Source organism: Hyperoodon ampullatus (genome assembly GCF_949752795.1).
Source record: "Hyperoodon ampullatus genome assembly, chromosome: 14".
Classification (NCBI taxonomy): Eukaryota; Metazoa; Chordata; class Mammalia; order Artiodactyla; family Ziphiidae; genus Hyperoodon; species Hyperoodon ampullatus.
This window is the reverse complement of record NC_136927.1, coordinates 18182341-18198942: the sequence shown is the minus strand read 5'-3', so window position 1 is coordinate 18198942 and position 16602 is coordinate 18182341. Positions and strand designations below refer to the sequence as shown.

The 16602-nt window shown below is 45.2% G+C and overlaps 1 protein-coding gene across 1 annotated transcript in view; it reads left to right on the top strand.

Annotated features, from left to right (window-relative positions):
* Nucleotides 1–1451: 1451 nt before the first annotated feature.
* KIZ (kizuna centrosomal protein) overlaps nucleotides 1452–16602 on the top strand; it is a 112896-nt gene continuing 97745 nt past the window's right edge. The window contains exons 1-3 of the mRNA XM_079719598.1: nucleotides 1452–1564; nucleotides 7093–7155; nucleotides 10599–10761. Of these exons, the coding sequence (XP_079575724.1) occupies nucleotides 1476–1564; nucleotides 7093–7155; nucleotides 10599–10761 (315 nt within the window). The 5' untranslated portion in view covers nucleotides 1452–1475. The remainder of the gene's footprint in view (nucleotides 1565–7092; nucleotides 7156–10598; nucleotides 10762–16602) is intronic.

The following is a 16602-nucleotide window of genomic DNA, read 5'->3' as shown; positions in this document are numbered from 1 at the left end:
AGAATACAGTTATGGTTCTTCAGAAAGCTTTTCCCCCAAGTTGGTGATGATGATGATGATAAAAACTGATGCTTCTGGGCTTCCCTGGTGGCACAGTGGTTAAGAATCCGTCTGTCAATGCAGGCGACACGGGTTCAGACCCTGGCCCGGGAAGATCCCACATGCCGCGGAGCAACTAAGCCCGTGCGCCATAACTACCAAGCCTGTGCTCTAGAGCCCACAAGCCACAACTACTGAGCCCACGTGCCATATCTACTGAAGCCAGTGCGCCTAGAGCCCCTGCTCTGCAACAATAGAAGCCAACACAATGAGAAGCCCGCGCACTGCAACGAAGAGCGGCCCCTGCTCGCTGCAACTAGAGAAAGCCGTGCGCAGCAACGAAGAGCCAACGCAGCCAAAAATAAATAAATAAATTTATTTTAAAAAAACAAAAAACAAAAAACTGATGCTTCTTCCTATGTGCTGGGACCCCTTCTAAACACACACATTAATGAATCTCATCATTATAGAAACGACATAGGTGGGTCCTGTAGTAACAGCCTCCCAGTTTGACATACGAGGAACCCTGGGGGTAAAGAGGGTGATTTGTACGTGGTCACACAGCTGGGCAGTGGAAGAAGGGATTGGAGCTCAGGCAGCGGGCTCCAGAGTCCCTGATGTACAGGGCGTTTGTCCACTGAGCTCTGTCTGCACAAATGTCAGCTTTGCAAGCAACTTGCTGGCAACTTCCCCCTCTTCACCAGCCAGCAATGTGATCTGCAGCCTTAGCCACAGCCTCAGGGTCAGCGCGGGCTTTCAGCTAACGGGGTCTACTGTCAGGGTTGAGCATAGCTGCTTAGGACTGAGGATTTTGTCTTTTTTGTGTTTTGTTTTGCTTTTAAGCGCTGGTAGGAAAACAAACAGCACTGTGCCCAGCACTCAGCAAATACTGGGAAGAAGGGAAGGAAGGAGAGAATGCACCTGGTAAAGTTAAAGCAGTTTGATGCCAAAGACAAAAATGATCACGTGATTACTCCCGCCCAGCCTCCATCCTCTACCCAAGGGGCAGGGATCACGGGGTCGGCTTCAGACCTGGCCTTCAGAGAAGGGCCCCGCCCGAAGGAGGGCCAGGGTCTCTCCCACGAGAACTCCGAACGGTTGGGGGTAGAAGAAGACACCAGTCTCGAAGCAAAGAGGCCAGGGCACAGAGTCGCAATGCCGCCTCTTCTTCGCCGGCGTGCACCCCGCCCTCTCCCACGGCGCCCCGCCCCTCCTAGCCGTCTGCCCCGCCTCTTCCCCGCCCCTCCATGGCGCCATGACCCCAGGAAGTTGCCCCACCCTTCACGGCGCCGTGCCCACGCCCCTCCACGGCGTCCCGCCCCACCCCGTGCGGCGTCGGGGCGCAGCGTCTACCCGCGGTGCATGGTGGGGCCGTTGCCTCGGACAACCCGGGCCCCGGCCGCCCGGAGGCTGTGAGGAGCGGTTGCGGCGGCGGAATGCACCGGGCCTCCGCGCCGTCCGCGCACCTGGCGAGCCCCGACTACTACGAAAGGCTGGGCCGCCTCCAGCACGGGCTGCGGGACAGGTACGGCCTACCCGGGGCGGGGGCGGAGAGTCGGCCGGCCCGAGGGTCCGCCGGAGCCCTGCCCCCTGTTCCTTTCTGCTGCCCCCGCCCGCGGTTCCCCTGGGCCCGGGTCCAGTTCTGCGACGCCCCGCCTCGAGCTCCCGGAGGGGCCAGGAGGACGGAGTTTACCAGAGACACCTCCTTATGGGCAGTATCCCGCGGGAGCGTGCGGCCGTGTCACTGAATGTGCCCAGAAGTGAGAGCGGGAGTGTCCTGCCTGTCACTCTCAATGCAGCCCGTGAATTTCTCTAGTCCCCTTCCACACGTCCTCCCCGGCTCTTCACATTGTCATCCCACCCTGACAGCTGCGCTGCATCAGTGATGACAGGTCCAGGAACGCAGGCGGGAGAGTGAGTGTGTGTGTTTGTCAAACACGTGCCTTGTTTAAATGTAGGAGACTTTTTTGTGGGGCCAGATCTCCAGCGAAGGGATGACATTTCCAGCGGGAGAAGTCAGCTTTCAGAGGGTTCATGATACCTTGATTAAGACATGAAAGATGAGAACTACAGAAAAACAGCTTGATCACATAAAGAGAGAAAATTATAAAGCAATTTACTATAAATAACTACATAAAAGGCTGTTGAAACTATTATTCGGCTGCTAAATTAATTGGAGTTGGAAATCTCATTAGTTGACAAGAAAGGAAATAGATTTTTGGATCTCTTGATAAACAAAACGTTTAATGAGTGTTAAAAGTTACAAAATCATTTTAGTGAAGAGAGCTGTGTGTGATGATTCTAAAATGACAATAATTACATGGAAGGTAAAGACAGAAGTTATTGGTTTTGAAAAGGAATTATATTCAACCTATGCTAGGTTTATTGTTTCATATTTATAGAGCATCTACAAGCGGCCTCCTTAATCATTCTCACTGTATTTACCTCTGGACCCTTTTCTACATCCTGTTTTCTTTCTGACATACCACTACTCACCCACCCACTCACCTCACCTCCAACTTAAAAAAAAAATCACTTCCTGCAGTGCCTTCATTAAGAGACAAGATAGTGCTCTGTGTTCTGTTAAAAGAGTGGCTTAGTTACCCCAGGCCTTTAGTTATTTGTATTTCTTAACCCAAGTTCTAATTTTCAAATGTTACTGGTTCAAATGGCATTTAAAAAAAAAAACTAAGTTAATTGTGAGTTATCATTTTTGCTTCCTGTGCTAGGAACACCTGGCTGTTTATAGTCCTTATGGTATAATTTCTGTGTAATGATTATTACTCACTTTATGTCTAACACTTAATGCTTTCACTGTTGAGCAAGGTGAGGCTGTTGAAATTATATAAGGAATTTGAGTCAAATTTTACAGCCTATTCATGGTTCTGCATTTGGAGGTTTGTTTCATTTTTAAGTCAGTACAAATTTGTTATTGTGTGTATTCATTTTTCATTTTAAAAGTCCATAACTAACTCTAATGCGTAGTTAATAAGTACAGAGGCAAATAACTTCGGATACAAAGAACAGTGCAGGACAACTGTGGAAACCTAGGTTCTAGTCCACCAACAGTTGTGTGACCTTGAGCTGGTCATTCAGCTCCCCTGACCTGCCTTCGTCACCAGAAATGAGGGGCCTTGAATACTATGTAAAGTGAGGCCACAGATTTTTTTTTTCTCTAGTAGAGCAATGAGCCTTAAAGTAAAAAAAAGTTGGGCTTCCCTGGTGGCGCAGTGGTTGAGAGTCCGCCTGCCGATGCAGGGGACACGGGTTCCTTCCCCGGTCCGGGAATATCCCACATGCCGCGGAGCGGCTGGGCCCGTGAGCCATGGCCGCCGAGCCTGCGCGTCCGGAGCCTGTGCTCCGCAACGGGAGAGGCCACAGCGGTGAGAGGCCCGCGTACTGAAAAAAAAAAAAAAAAAAGTTGAAAGCTGTTAGTTTTGCAAAGCAGCAAGCAATGAATATTACCGTCTGTATCCCATCTGAGTATTTGTATGTACCTGTTTGTTTGACCAATCCCCGTGACCATAAGGACCTTTATCTCCTTAAAACTCTAGAATCATTTTAAAGGCTGCAACCCCGGGTAGTCACAGCTGATTTGTCAGTCTGAAAATGTCCTAGGAATGGTAGAGAAAAACAACTTGCCCTTTCTCAGTCCTCTTAGAGGTGGGTTATTGCAATGTTAGCTGGTCTAATAACTGGGCCCTCCCCTTGTAAGTGGCGTATTTCTAACCCAAATTGTCTTAGCACACTCACACATAGATGTAATTTTATATTCTGAATTTTTTCCTTTTTGTATACAGTGTTTTCTCTGCATCATGGCAAAAGCCAGTCACTGAATCTAAAAGAGCCTGATGGAGTGACTTGTTACAGTGTGTTCAGTGCCACAAGCATGGTAGCAACATGAAAGTGGAATCGACTCTTAGAATTATATAAAAACATCCCTTGAAAAGGCCCATTAACCAGCCCCAGTTTTTTCAATGCCAATATTGATTCAGAGTGAGCTATCATAATAGTCCAGAAATTGATGCTGAGATATTAGTTGAGTAAAGCTGAAGATGGTATTGAGACAAAAATAGAATAATAAGCAGCTTACAAGGAGAAAACTAAATGCCGTGGCTATAGTTTAAGGACCACCCAGCTGTGTAAAACTTTGAAAGGTCCAGGTCAGAGGTGCAGGTGATTGAAACCGGGGCCTATGGATACACATCTCAGGGCTGGGTGTTTAAAGATTCTGAAATAGAGATTTAAGATGCAGCAGTTCGGGCTTCCCTGGTGGTGCAGTGGTTGAGAGTCCGCCTGCCGATGCAGGGGACACAGGTTCGTGCCCCGGTCCGGGAAGATCCCACATGCCACGGAGCGGCTGGGCCCGTGAGCCATGGCCGCTGAGTCTGCGCGTCCGGAGCCTGTGCTCCGCAACGGGAGAGGCCACAACAGTGAGAGGCCCGCGTACCGCAAAAAAAAAAAAAAAAAGATGCAGCAGTTCTAAGATGATCCTCCCAATAAGCCTTTCTCTAGCTTTTTATTGGGGTAAATATCTTGTTTTAAGTCTTGAATTTAAAATAGATATGAAAGTCAGTGTCGGGGGCACTGCAGCTTGGATGTGTTTAGAAAGTGGGCCTGTGAAGAAGAGTTAATGAGATCAGTATCATTTTGCCTGGAATTAGAAGGCCAAGAGGTGTTTGTGATTTTTCAGTGTTTGAAGGGTCGCAGTAGAGAAGTATGACCAGTGGACGTCTGTATATACTGAAGACAGAGCAGGAACAAGGAAGTTTTACATTCATTATTGAAAAGAACTTTCTGCTTGGGAGGTGATGGATTCCCATAAAGATGGTGGTCCTTTATCGTTCGAGGTCACGGGCGAATTTTTAAAATTATTTTGAAAAAAGTTCAAGCTTACTGAAAAGTTGCAAGACTAGGACAAAGACCTCTAATATTCCTCTCACCCAGATTCCTCAACTCCTTAACATTTTATTACATTTTCTTTTTCCCTTTCTGTGTCTCTCTCTGCCTGTCATGTAAAAGCATGAGACTTCTTTGAACCATTTGAGAATTGCAGATATGCTGTCCCTTACATGATCACTATATAACCCTTCTAATCAGGAAACTAACATTGATATACCAATCCACAGGCCCCAGTCACAGTTCACCAACTGTCCTAACACTTTTTTCTTTTCTGGTCCAGGACCCACCTGTGAACCCGTGTTGCCATGTCTCTCCATTCTATCCCAGTCTGGAACCATTCCTCCGTCCTACCCTGTCTTTCGTGTTCCTGACAGTTTCATAGAATAAAGCTCTCATCCCAGAGGGTGATCCTCAACCTGGGTCCGTCTGATGGTTCCTCATGACCAGACAGTGATCGTGTTTTCTTGGCAGGAATACCACAGAAGTGAATCATGACATCAGGGGCAAAGTCACAACTGCATTTAAGGGTCTTTCTGTCCCCATAATTTAACAGCAAATTGCTTACACTGTCCAGTCAATCACTCTTCATTATCATATTGATCATGAAACCTTAGAAGGGGAATAAATATTTCTAACAGGGAAGCAGTTATACCACATTTCCTTCACTTCTCTTCCAAGTCCAGTCTTCTTAATGAGAAAGTAAAGATCTGTGTGAAGCTACTAATTTAAAAATTTGTGATTCTGTAATTTTTTTCTTGTTTAAACATAGGCACACCCCAACCGATGGATTGTGTTCCCCAAGCAAAGACTAGGTGTTTGGATTTTGGACACCATTTTCCCTTTAAAAGAATTTTGGTTAAATAGTGGTTTCCATTCTAGATTACAATAAGCAGAAAAATTTACTGAACCTATAATATAGCTAACAGTGTAACTTTGGGGTTTTTTTTTAAAGGAAAAAAATGACTGAAGGAAAACAGAAGCTAATAATTAAGGGCTCCCAAGTGGACGTGGCCTCAGCCCTTTCCCTCAGGAGGCCAGCCTGAGCGCCCATCCTCCGCTGGACTCCTTTGATTCACAGTCTTTTTTTTTTTTTTTTTTTTTTTTTTAGCATTTTTCTCTTAGACATTATGTGATTTCTCATTCAGCCTTGTTTAATTAATGTTAACTTAGATTACCAGTTTGACTTCAGTTGAAGCTTGTACTTTGGTGGTCTTTGAGCAGAGCCATCTGTGGTTAAACCTCCAAGGGCTCTTTTTGAGACTGGGATGGCTTCCTGTTCAGCAGTTTTACCCTCTAGCCCCTTGGTTTTGGCTGCTGCCACCTTTTCTGCTGCCCAGTTTCCCCTGCTGCTTGCCCAGGCTGGGTGTGCAGGTGGGCATGTCAGCTCTGTCCTCTAGCTTCCTGCCAGCACTTACCTGAACATCACAAGCTGTCTCTACTGGCGGTACCTCCAGGGACTAGTGGCCAGTGACGAATCATGGCGATGTTATCAAGTTATAAAAGGAAATGCCTTCAGTTCCAAGTAGTGGTGTCAGGGGACCTGGTCTCCCCCAAATGTGAGTGAGGCCAAGTCTGCTTCTCAGAGATCTCTTCCTCACTCAGCCCCGTGGCCCTGCCCAGGCCTGTCTGGTTGAGAGCAGAGCGAGCCCCCAGCCTTCAGTCCAGGATGGATTTATGGAAGCCTTGTGTGTGGAACCCCCATTGTTCTCAGAGATGCTGGCCATGTTGTATTTTGCATATTTATCTTGTTTATTGTCTGCCCTTCCCCCTTGAATGTCACTGCCTGAGGGCAGGGACCTTGGTTGGCTCATTTACCAGGTCAGTCTTCACCTAGAGCAGAGCCTGGCTCACCACTGCACTCAATACATAACTTGCTGAATGAATGAGCCTGCTTCCCAGCCTTTTCTCACTACGTTTACCCATTTACTTTGAGTATCTTGTTCTTTTCGCTTCATATTGGTGTCCTCTTTGCCTTTTAGACTTCCCTAGTGACTGCTAAGTACTTTTGTGACTTGAGTTTCAAATGCAGCTGGCATTTTCTGCTTCTTAGACCAGAGAAGCATTCTCACAAAGGAGATTGTGTTCTAAATCTGCCTGCCTGTTACCGATCAGTGTAATTTATTCATAAAATATTTTCTTTCTGTATTATAGTGAAAAGAAGAGATTGGACCTGGAAGGGAAACTCTATGAATATAATCAATCTGATACATGCAGGTAAGATATGACAAAGTTTTAAAACCAATTTGCCTATATTAATCAAAATTTAACCCTAATATCGATATATGTTACAAATACCATAGTTGTAGTCCTGTTGCCGTTCCTTATTTCTAATGTGTAATCGTTTCAAGTAAACACTGCAATTTAATACAATCACTATTAAGTGTAAGAATAAATTTGATGAACGTATAAGATAAAAATTATTGTATTTTCATTATTTGATATTTGTGTTATTTCAGGAATCTTTTGCTTAAAAAGCTTAAGAATAAGACACATTAGAGTCTTACTTATCTTTTTGGTCACAATTTAAACACATTGAATCTGTGAATGATGCAGTCATAATTATTATAGCTGACCTTTCAACAAACTGTTGTAGGCAGGGTTACGTGGGGTCTCATTTGTTCATGGGTGTATGACAAGGACTGTTAAAATTATTCTGAGCAGTGGATAATATACATATTATCCTTTTTAGGTTACTTACTCTAACATTAAGAGCAAACATTTAGTATTTTTAATTATATTTTAAGGAAACTGAACTTTGTCCTTAAGCCAAATATATGGTGTAACCTCCAATATTATTCATAGGAAAGTTTTCTGGCTGTGATAGAGTTAAGTTTGTGACGTATCCACTTCATAGTACGAGTGAGAAATGAAAACATCTCATCCAGAAGAGAGAGAAGCCAAGAATACTTTAAAACCAAAGCACCCATCAGATCCATTTTTCCTCATCTCCAAAATTATTCTTTTGCTTTGTTTAGTGTCCATACTTCCAAAGCTACCAGTCAGAGTAGACAGCCATGTGTTTCTAGCGGCTCCAAAAGAGACGGGGAGAGTCAGTAAGACAGTGGAAGAAGTAGCAGTGATGTGGATGCTGTGGCCTCAGAAGTGGGCCCAAGTCTGAGAGGATCGTGGCAGTTGCCATTTTTCTAGCCCCTGACTACAGGGACAGAAGGCAGGGCATAGGCTCTTCCTACAGCCTGTTCTCGGGTGGCTTCCCGGCATAATGGCGGTAGGCCGGGTGAGACGAGAGACCAGTGGGGACCTTCACCAAGCTTCGGCTGGCTGAATTTGTCCCCCTCTCTCAGCCTCTTGTTTCCCGGAAGACAGAGGGTATGGTTTGCTAAAAATATGCTTTCTTTGCCCGTAGGATAAAATCCAAACCATCTAACATGGCTGCCTCAACCTGATTCCCCAAGAACGCAGACTCTGAGACAAGGGTTAGTGTGTAGGTGGTCGTTTATTTTAGGAAGTGGTCACATAAAGGGCTGGGAAGAATGGAGTAGGAGCTGGTAACTGCTGTGGGCACCTGCGGCTCCATCTCTCTGCTCCTCCCAAGTGTCCATTCAAGGGAAGGAAGAGGGGGACTCTTTATCGGTTCCTGATCCCCATTGGTCAGGGCCATCTCAGGAGGTGTTAACTCCTCCGCACCTCCAGGCTTTCCCTGCTGCAAATTCAGAAAAGCAGCCCCGGGAAAGCAAGATACCAGGGGCGGCGGATGCAGGTGCTGCCAGGTTGCTGCAGCCGTGGTTGCAGGAAGAAAAGCTAGGCCAGGAGGAGGTCAGGTGGTGCGGTGGTGTACCAGAGCTTCTATTATCTGCCCCTGTTTAGTTTTCATCATTACTATCTCTTGCCAGCCTCTCCCTAAAATTCTGCATGGACTGAATCCTCGGTTTCTGGAATGTGACAAGGTCTTGTATAGTGAAGCAGGTAGGCTTTCTTGCCAGGTGCCTCTGTTTAGTCTCAGCCCCGCCAGCACTTAGCCAGGCAACCATGGGACAGTAACTTCAGTATTCTGTGCCTCTGGTTCTTCATCTGTCAAATGGGCATGGAGATAGTTATGAGAACTTAATAGAGCCTTAAAGCAGGGTCTGACCCAGAGTAAGAGTCAATAATTTCTTGTTTATGACCATTGTTTGTCAGTATCAGTGTTATTCTTATTTATTGCCTCTGAGCTTTCCAACATGCTCTTTCCTCTGCTGGAATGTTTTTCCCTCATCTTCTCACTCTTGCTTTCCCCAATTTTGGGTTAACTGTTAATTCACCCTTCACGTCTCAGCTGAAAATTAATTTCCACTGGGAAGGCCTCCTGGGCCCCTTCAGCTAGGTCACATTGCCCAGTCTTTAAGAGTCCCTTGCAGTTTCCCTCATAGCAGCCATCACACTATATTGTGTGTATCTAAGTTTTGTTTCCCTGTTGTCCCAAGCTGCATGGCTTTCGTATGCAGAGTGCTGACTGTATGAATGACTGCATGGAGGGCTGGATGACTTGTTGATGTGGTCAGCTTCGAGGGTTAACGTGAGGGCAGGAGTGAAGCTAGACTTTGGGTGGAGAAGGCGTGGTTCCTGTTGTACCTACTCCAGGTGGACTCTGGTCGCAGCCAGCAGCCTCCCCAAGTGCCTGCGTGGGAAAGTATGTCGGGTTCCACCTCTGTTACCGTCACTTGTGTCGAAAACGGCAGGCATGGGCAGCCGTACACCCAGTCCTGAGTGTTTTGTTCAGAAGGAAAAATGGGGACAGCCAACCAAGGTCAAAGCACAGAATTATTAGCACGATAAAGAGTTTCTTGAAAATTATTGGCTTAGAGGTGGGAGTTTAAGGTCTATTGTTGATTAATTTTTAACATCTCCAGCGTCTCTGCAAATCTGTTTTTGAGGGTGAACATGTTTATAGTTTTCAACTTATTTTCGCTTGATGAGAGAATGTTGAATAATTAATTGAGCCAACAGTGGAAATGCTACATACCAGGTACTCTTATGACTTAAATACTTGTGAAGAAGAAAGAGCTGAGAGGAGCAGTGTTGGTAACGAGGGGAGAGGGGCTGCACAGTTCTAGCCGCCCGCTGTGTCCTTTGATACTGCATTTTGGATGAGAGTCTCCAAAGGTTTCTTCACAATTTGAGTAGAGTGACAATCCATATATTGTTATAAAATATTTTCATAAGACAGTATGTTATTGCAGTTTCTAAAAAAAAAATTTAAATATCTAAATGAGAACTTCTGGGGCATTTTAAATTTCAAAATTTCTTAATGTTTATGGATTGTGGTGCATAGTTTGATTCTGTTTCTATATGAGCAGGTAGTTTTGAAATTGTCACATAAAAGAATGCCATTGGGCTGTTCATCTGAAAAGGGCCACCTAGGCATGGCTCTTGACACCACACTTAATTTTGAGAAAGAAATCCATATAAATCTTTATGTGTGAGTGGTGTAATGTGGTCTGGTATCCATTTCTCAGGAGAGTTATGCCTAGAGGTGATACCTCAGTGATGCTGCATTAATTTCCTCTCTAAAAATGCATATGCATCCTGTCCTTTAGGCTGCAGCGTTTGGGTAAAATATCTTAGAATACATTGTCTCATTAACAATTTTGTTAAATTCTCCTCCTTAGAGTTGTTCAAGTCTAACTCCATTGTTTAAAAATCTGCTTTTATTCTTCTAGAGTTAAGCTGAAGTATGTAAAACTAAAGAAATACCTGAAAGAAATATGTGAATCAGAAAAGAAGGCTCGTACTCGAAACCAAGAATATTTAAAGCGGTTTGAGCGGGTCCAGGCTCATGTTGGACACTTTACCACAAGTTCAGAGAAGCTGCAAGAACTGAAGGTGACATCTCATTTTGTACTGTTTTCTTTTGTCCTTTTTAGCTAAAATTGGGACTAGTGAGCAGTAAGTTTCTGGTCCATGGCAGTCACTGATGTTCAGTTGTTCACCCGTAAGTTAACTGTCAGTTTTCTCTGGGAATTAATTACCATGTGACCAGATTTTGGTCAGAGAACTTGAGATTGCATTTTCTCAGATTTTTACTTTAGTTGAGGAATTACTGGAACATCTATACTTTGTTACTCTACACAGGTAGTTAAACGGGCACGGCCTCTGGCCACACCTGACCTGGCGCCTGGCACGTGGGATCTCTTGGCCTCAGGACTGAATTTGAGCAACATCAGGTTCCCTGTGGAGCCTGCTTCCTTCTTCAGAGGTTCTTTTTCTGTGGCCTGAGCCCCTCTGTTCTGGGCACGCCGGGTGTCAGGGGGAGACTGTGGGGGAGAACTGGCCCAAGGACTTCACCCTCATGCCCGTCGACTCTGCAAGCCAGAACAGCCACGCCTTCCCTGCCCTCTCTGACCCTGGACCCCACTCCCTTAGGCTGCCTGGCAGCCTTCTGCTCTACAAACTGTGTCAAGCATGGAGGGCTAGGCCTTGTTTCTCACCATTTGTGCTGCTCAGGGCTTTTGCCCAACTTAACCCACCTGCATACTGGTTACCAGAGAAGTTGGCTTCAGCACTTCCCTTTCTTTTTTTTCCTTTCACAGTTTTCCCCTAGCCTTGTATAATACAGATTTTAAGTACACAGGAAAAGAATTATTATAATGAACATTCATGCTGTGGTCTGAATGTTTGTGTCTCCCTGCCCAAATTCATATATTGAAATCCTAACCTCCCAAAGTGATGTTATTAGTGGATGGAGCCTTTGAGAGGTGCTTAAATCACGAGGGTGGGGCTCTCATGAACGGGATTAGTGCCTTGTAACAGAGGCTCCAGGGTGCTCCTGGCCCCTTCCACCAGGTGAGGACACAGTGAGAAGGTGGTAGCTCTGAACCAGGAGGGGTCTGTCACCAGAAGGCAGCTGTGCTGATATCTTGATCTTGGACTTCCAGCCTCCACAACTGTGAGCAGTACATCCCAGTTGTTTATAAGGCACCCAGCCAGTGCGGTTTTATTACAGCAGCCTAAATGGACTAAGACAGCTCATGATCTAACCAGATGCAACAGTTGTAAATATTTTGCTATATTTGCTTTGCCTGTGTCTGTGTATGTATATTTTTTCCTGAGCCATTGAAAGTATGCAGCAGAACCCATGACATTTCTCCCCTAAATACTTGAGTGTGGATCCCTTAAGAACAAGGACAGTCTCCTCCATAATCATACCATTATCACACCTAAGAAAATTACTAATGATTCCATAATATTGTTTAATATTCAGCCAATATTTCAGTTTCCACAGTTCCCTTCAAAAGTCTGTCTTTCCAGACCAGAAGCCACCTAGGGTACACATTACATTTGTTATTGTGCCTTTTTTAGTCTGTTAATCTAATTTGGTTTCCTACCAGTCTTCCTTGTTTTGTTTTGTTTTTTCAATGATACTGGCTTTTTGAAGAAGCCAGGCCAGTTGCTTGTAGAATGACTTACATTCTGAATTTGACTGGTTATTTTAACTTGTGTAGCATCCCCTGTGTTTCCTGTAAACTGGAAATTTGGTCTAGACTAGCACTGCCCAGTAGAACTTTGTGGTGATGGGAACCTTCTGTCTTGGTACTGATGCTAATACGGCTGTACATAGCTACTGAGCACTTAAAATGTAGCTTGTGACACTGAGGACTGAGTTTTTGTGTTAAATTTAATTAATTAAATTTAAATAGTCACAGCTGAGGTTATACATTCTACTGCATCCCGTCAGGAGGCTCATGAGCCATGATGTCAGGTGGTCTTGTTTGAGCCAGGCTGAGTTTGATGCCTTTGTTAACATGGTGACCTCTAGGTCTCTCTATTGTAAGGTACCTTTTTTCCCTTTGTAAATTAGTAAATAATCTGTGGAGTGGTGGCTTGACATCTTGGGAATACCTTGTTCCTCAACAGCCTTTTGCCTAGCGGTTTTAGACTCCATTAATGATGCCTGAATCAGTTATAGTGGAGGTTCTGAAATGGTGATTTTCTAATTTGATCTCATCTTTTACATTTGTTAGCTGGCATTCTTCTATGAAGAAGAGGTTTCTTTCCTTCTTTTTCTCCCTCTCTCCGTCTAAATGTCACTCTGGGCTTGTGAATCTTTATTTAGTCATTATATTATCAATTACTGTAATTATTCTTTTGTTGCTTACATTCTCCCAAATTTTGCCAGTGAGAGTCTCTTCGAGTTGGCTCCTGTGTCCTTTTGACAGGTTTACCTTATACTTCCCTGCCTCAGACTTGGAATTAGCCTCTTATCTGAGGAGCTGTGGTTCCTTTGGGTGGGAAGGGGTATTTAGAAACCAAGATCTGGAGGCTAGATGTGCTCAAGCAGTAGTGAGTCTTAGCTACAGCACTCCAGGTTTTTCCTCCTAGTGTTCAAGTAGAATGCTTAAGGCTAGAAAAGCAATTGTTATCAACATTGCAAACCTCATTTCTTTTCAGAGAGTTCAAAGAGAAAATAAAAGTGGTGGACAAAGCAGGGAATTTCTTCTTCCCAGTGAAATAAAGGAAATAATAGAAGTTTTCCTCTTATTTTCATGTTGATGCTTTACTTAACTGTTGATTTCTCATTATAACCAAATGTGAGAGGGAGGAATTTGAAAGGAAGTATCATCCTTTGTAAGTATTTTAATATTGAGAGCATTTGTTGTGTATAGTATGATATGTTAAAAAAAAAACTTGTCTCATGAGCTACTAAAGAATATCAGCATAGGGGACCATTTTCAAGAGAAGAATGATAAACTGTATTTCTAGGACTATGTAAAGCTTTATTCATAAATACCACTTAAAATGACACAGATATTCCTTTTTGAATTTTGGAGAAGGAATGCCATTTTAAAAATCTGCTGATGGCATAAAAGGGCAGGTCATGTAGCTGCAGTTGGGAAACACACGTGTTCTGTGGAAAACTGCATTGGCTGTGAACCAGCCAGTGATGCCCGTGACACCACCCACTCAGCAAGCTGTGCAGTGAGCGGAGTGTCCAAGCAGTGGGGGTCGTCCTGTTTCTTCCTGCCTCTTCGCTTTGTGCCACGGCCAGCTGTGGCCTTAGGAGTACCAGAGCCACTTGTCTCCCTTAATCCCGCCCCACTCCCGAGTCACATCTTCACCTCGCAGAAGTCTTAGGAGAGAGGTATTCTGGTCAGCACCTACGTGGTGTATTTGCCACACACCCCAGAATGCCCCGGGGCATTTTCCATTGACTAGAGTATAGTTAGTGCGAATGAACTTCTAACTGGTGGAAGTCCAGAAAGTGAAACAAGGTGAAGCATTGTGAGAGAAGTGGGGATTTTGCCCAAGTTATATTAAGTGAATTTCTCCCTCTTTGTAAGACTAGGCCCACTTAATTGAAGAATGTTAAAATCTTTTAAAATGGGCTAAAAAACTTTTTTTGAAAAGCCATTTCAACTGATTTTATGAATTATACTACTTTATTGGGGGCCTATAATAATTTTCAGGGCTTTATAAGGATAGTGATATATCATGTAGTTTTGTAAATACAGTTTTGTGGCCATATTGCTACTTGTCAGATGGATAAAGAGGGTGAATAAACTCAGTTCACGGATGTAAATAGGAGAATCACCGGTGCTGTGAAGAGGGTGCCGCTCTCTCCCTCTTCTTGCCCCTCACCGCCTCTCCCCACCCCGCCCACTTCACCTCTGTTTCCCCTCCCTCCTCGCACTCCCCACCTTGGCAGCTTTAGTGGAAGGGCCCAGCTGGTCCTTAGAGCAGTTTTCCTCAGGTGCCCTTTGCTCTTGTCTCCGGTTGGCTTTTCTCTGAAGCTGACCCTGAGACAAGGGTTCGGGTGTAAGTGGCTTATTTGGGAAGTGCAAGGATGCCGGGAGGCAAGTGGGGAGCTGAGACAGGGAAGGACAAGTGGCCGGAATGGGGGTATTAAGTCAACTACCACAGTCGGCACCTGGAGCTTAATTCCGCAGGGGAACTCCACCAAATGGTTCAGGGCATTTGGGAGGTGCATAGTCTGGGCTCCTGAGCATCGCTGATTGAGGACTGCTGGGGGAAGGGCACAGGTGTGGGGAGCTCGTTAACCGTGTGCTCCTGTAGGCAGAGCAGCCTCCCCAGGCTCTGAGGGGCCTTAAGCACAGAGACAGGGTTACTGGAACTTAGGAGCACTGAGAAAGGTCCCACGGTCACGTGTGGAGCATTGCCAGCATCTGCTTTGGCCTCCTGCATTCAAGTGCTGGGCTTGGGGCTGGCATGTCAGGGCTCAGGGAGGGTCCCTGGCCGGGATCGGGTCATCATCTGGTCATGTCTCCCCTGTGCCTGAAATCCTTGAGTGCGCAGCCTTCTCGGGACAAAGCCCAGGCGCTGATCTCTGCCTGCCAACTACCCACAGCTTCAGCCTTCTGACCACACACAAGTTCTGTTCTCTCTCTGTCCCTCTCACACAACTATACAGATGTGCACATTTTCTCTCCCCACCCTGTCCCCTTCCACCCTCTCCCTCCATCCCCACCCCTCGCTCCTGTCTCCCCTGCTCCCCTATCCCAGTCTTCCTCCTGCCATCTCCCCTCCCTCCTCCACACCCCCATCTCTTCCCCTCTCTCTCGCACCCCATGTCTTCCCACCGTGCCTCCACATCTTTATCTCCCACACATGCGCGTCTGCACTCTCTCTGCTATACACGTGCTGAACGGTTTGCAATTCCTTGAATGCGCCACATTCTCTCCTATGTCCTTCGACTAGGAGGACATAGAGGAGACCTCGCTCCCTCTATGCTGCCATAGGTCTATGTCATATGATCTACATAAGCACCTCCTTCACGGTACCGTCATTGTTGCGTATCTGTTTCCCCACCTCACCGTGAGCTCCTTGTCTTACTATTTCAGTGCTCTCAGTGGCACATAGTAAGTGCTTTGTAAGCACTGACTGAAAACTAATTCTTCCATATTCTTGTTTTGTTCTCTTATGGACCGTAAACAACTATGTGAGGATGAACGTGTGTGATTGGACCCCATGGCAAACCACCCAGGAGCATTTGTGTTTGATAGCAGAGGCATTTTGAAGACATAATGTCATTATTTAAAGATGTGATCTTGTTGAAAATTCAGTCATCAGGTTACCTGTGCCTATAGGGCATAAAATTTGAAGAGAACAAATCTTTTGATCTCTCATTCAATTCCTGCTAAGCACTGTGACAGCCACTGTGGGCAGGGCATGACCTTCTGGCTCCTGGAAGACAAAGTCTGTAGCAAATCCCATTTTTTTGCATGTTAATATGTCCTAGTTGAATAAATAAATATTCCTCCATATCTTTTGGTAAAAGTTCCACATTTAAGAGGAAGCCCATATACTGGAAAAAAATAGGAGAGGGAAAAACAAAAAGACTGTGAATCTCTCATATTCATCTGAGAGTCACATCAGTTTATTTAACTCTCTGTAGCCATCCTTCAACTGTAATGTGCGGAGGCCAGGCCAGCTGATCTTCAATGTCAATTCAGCTCTGTAACTGAGAATTACTGTACAATTTCAAAGACCAGTGAAAAAAGGAAGCTTATGAAAAAGGTAATAGTGGCACTTTCAGGCAAGTGGTGATGTGACGAGGGAAAACTGAAGGAATGTAAGTGAGAATACAGGAGAAAAGAAGGAAACAAAACTGGGGCGCGTGTGAGTATGGAGAGATCCCAGACATGCCAGGACCTCCACCTCCTCTTCCCACGACCCCAGATTACCGTCAGCAGATTTCATTAGTTGAGC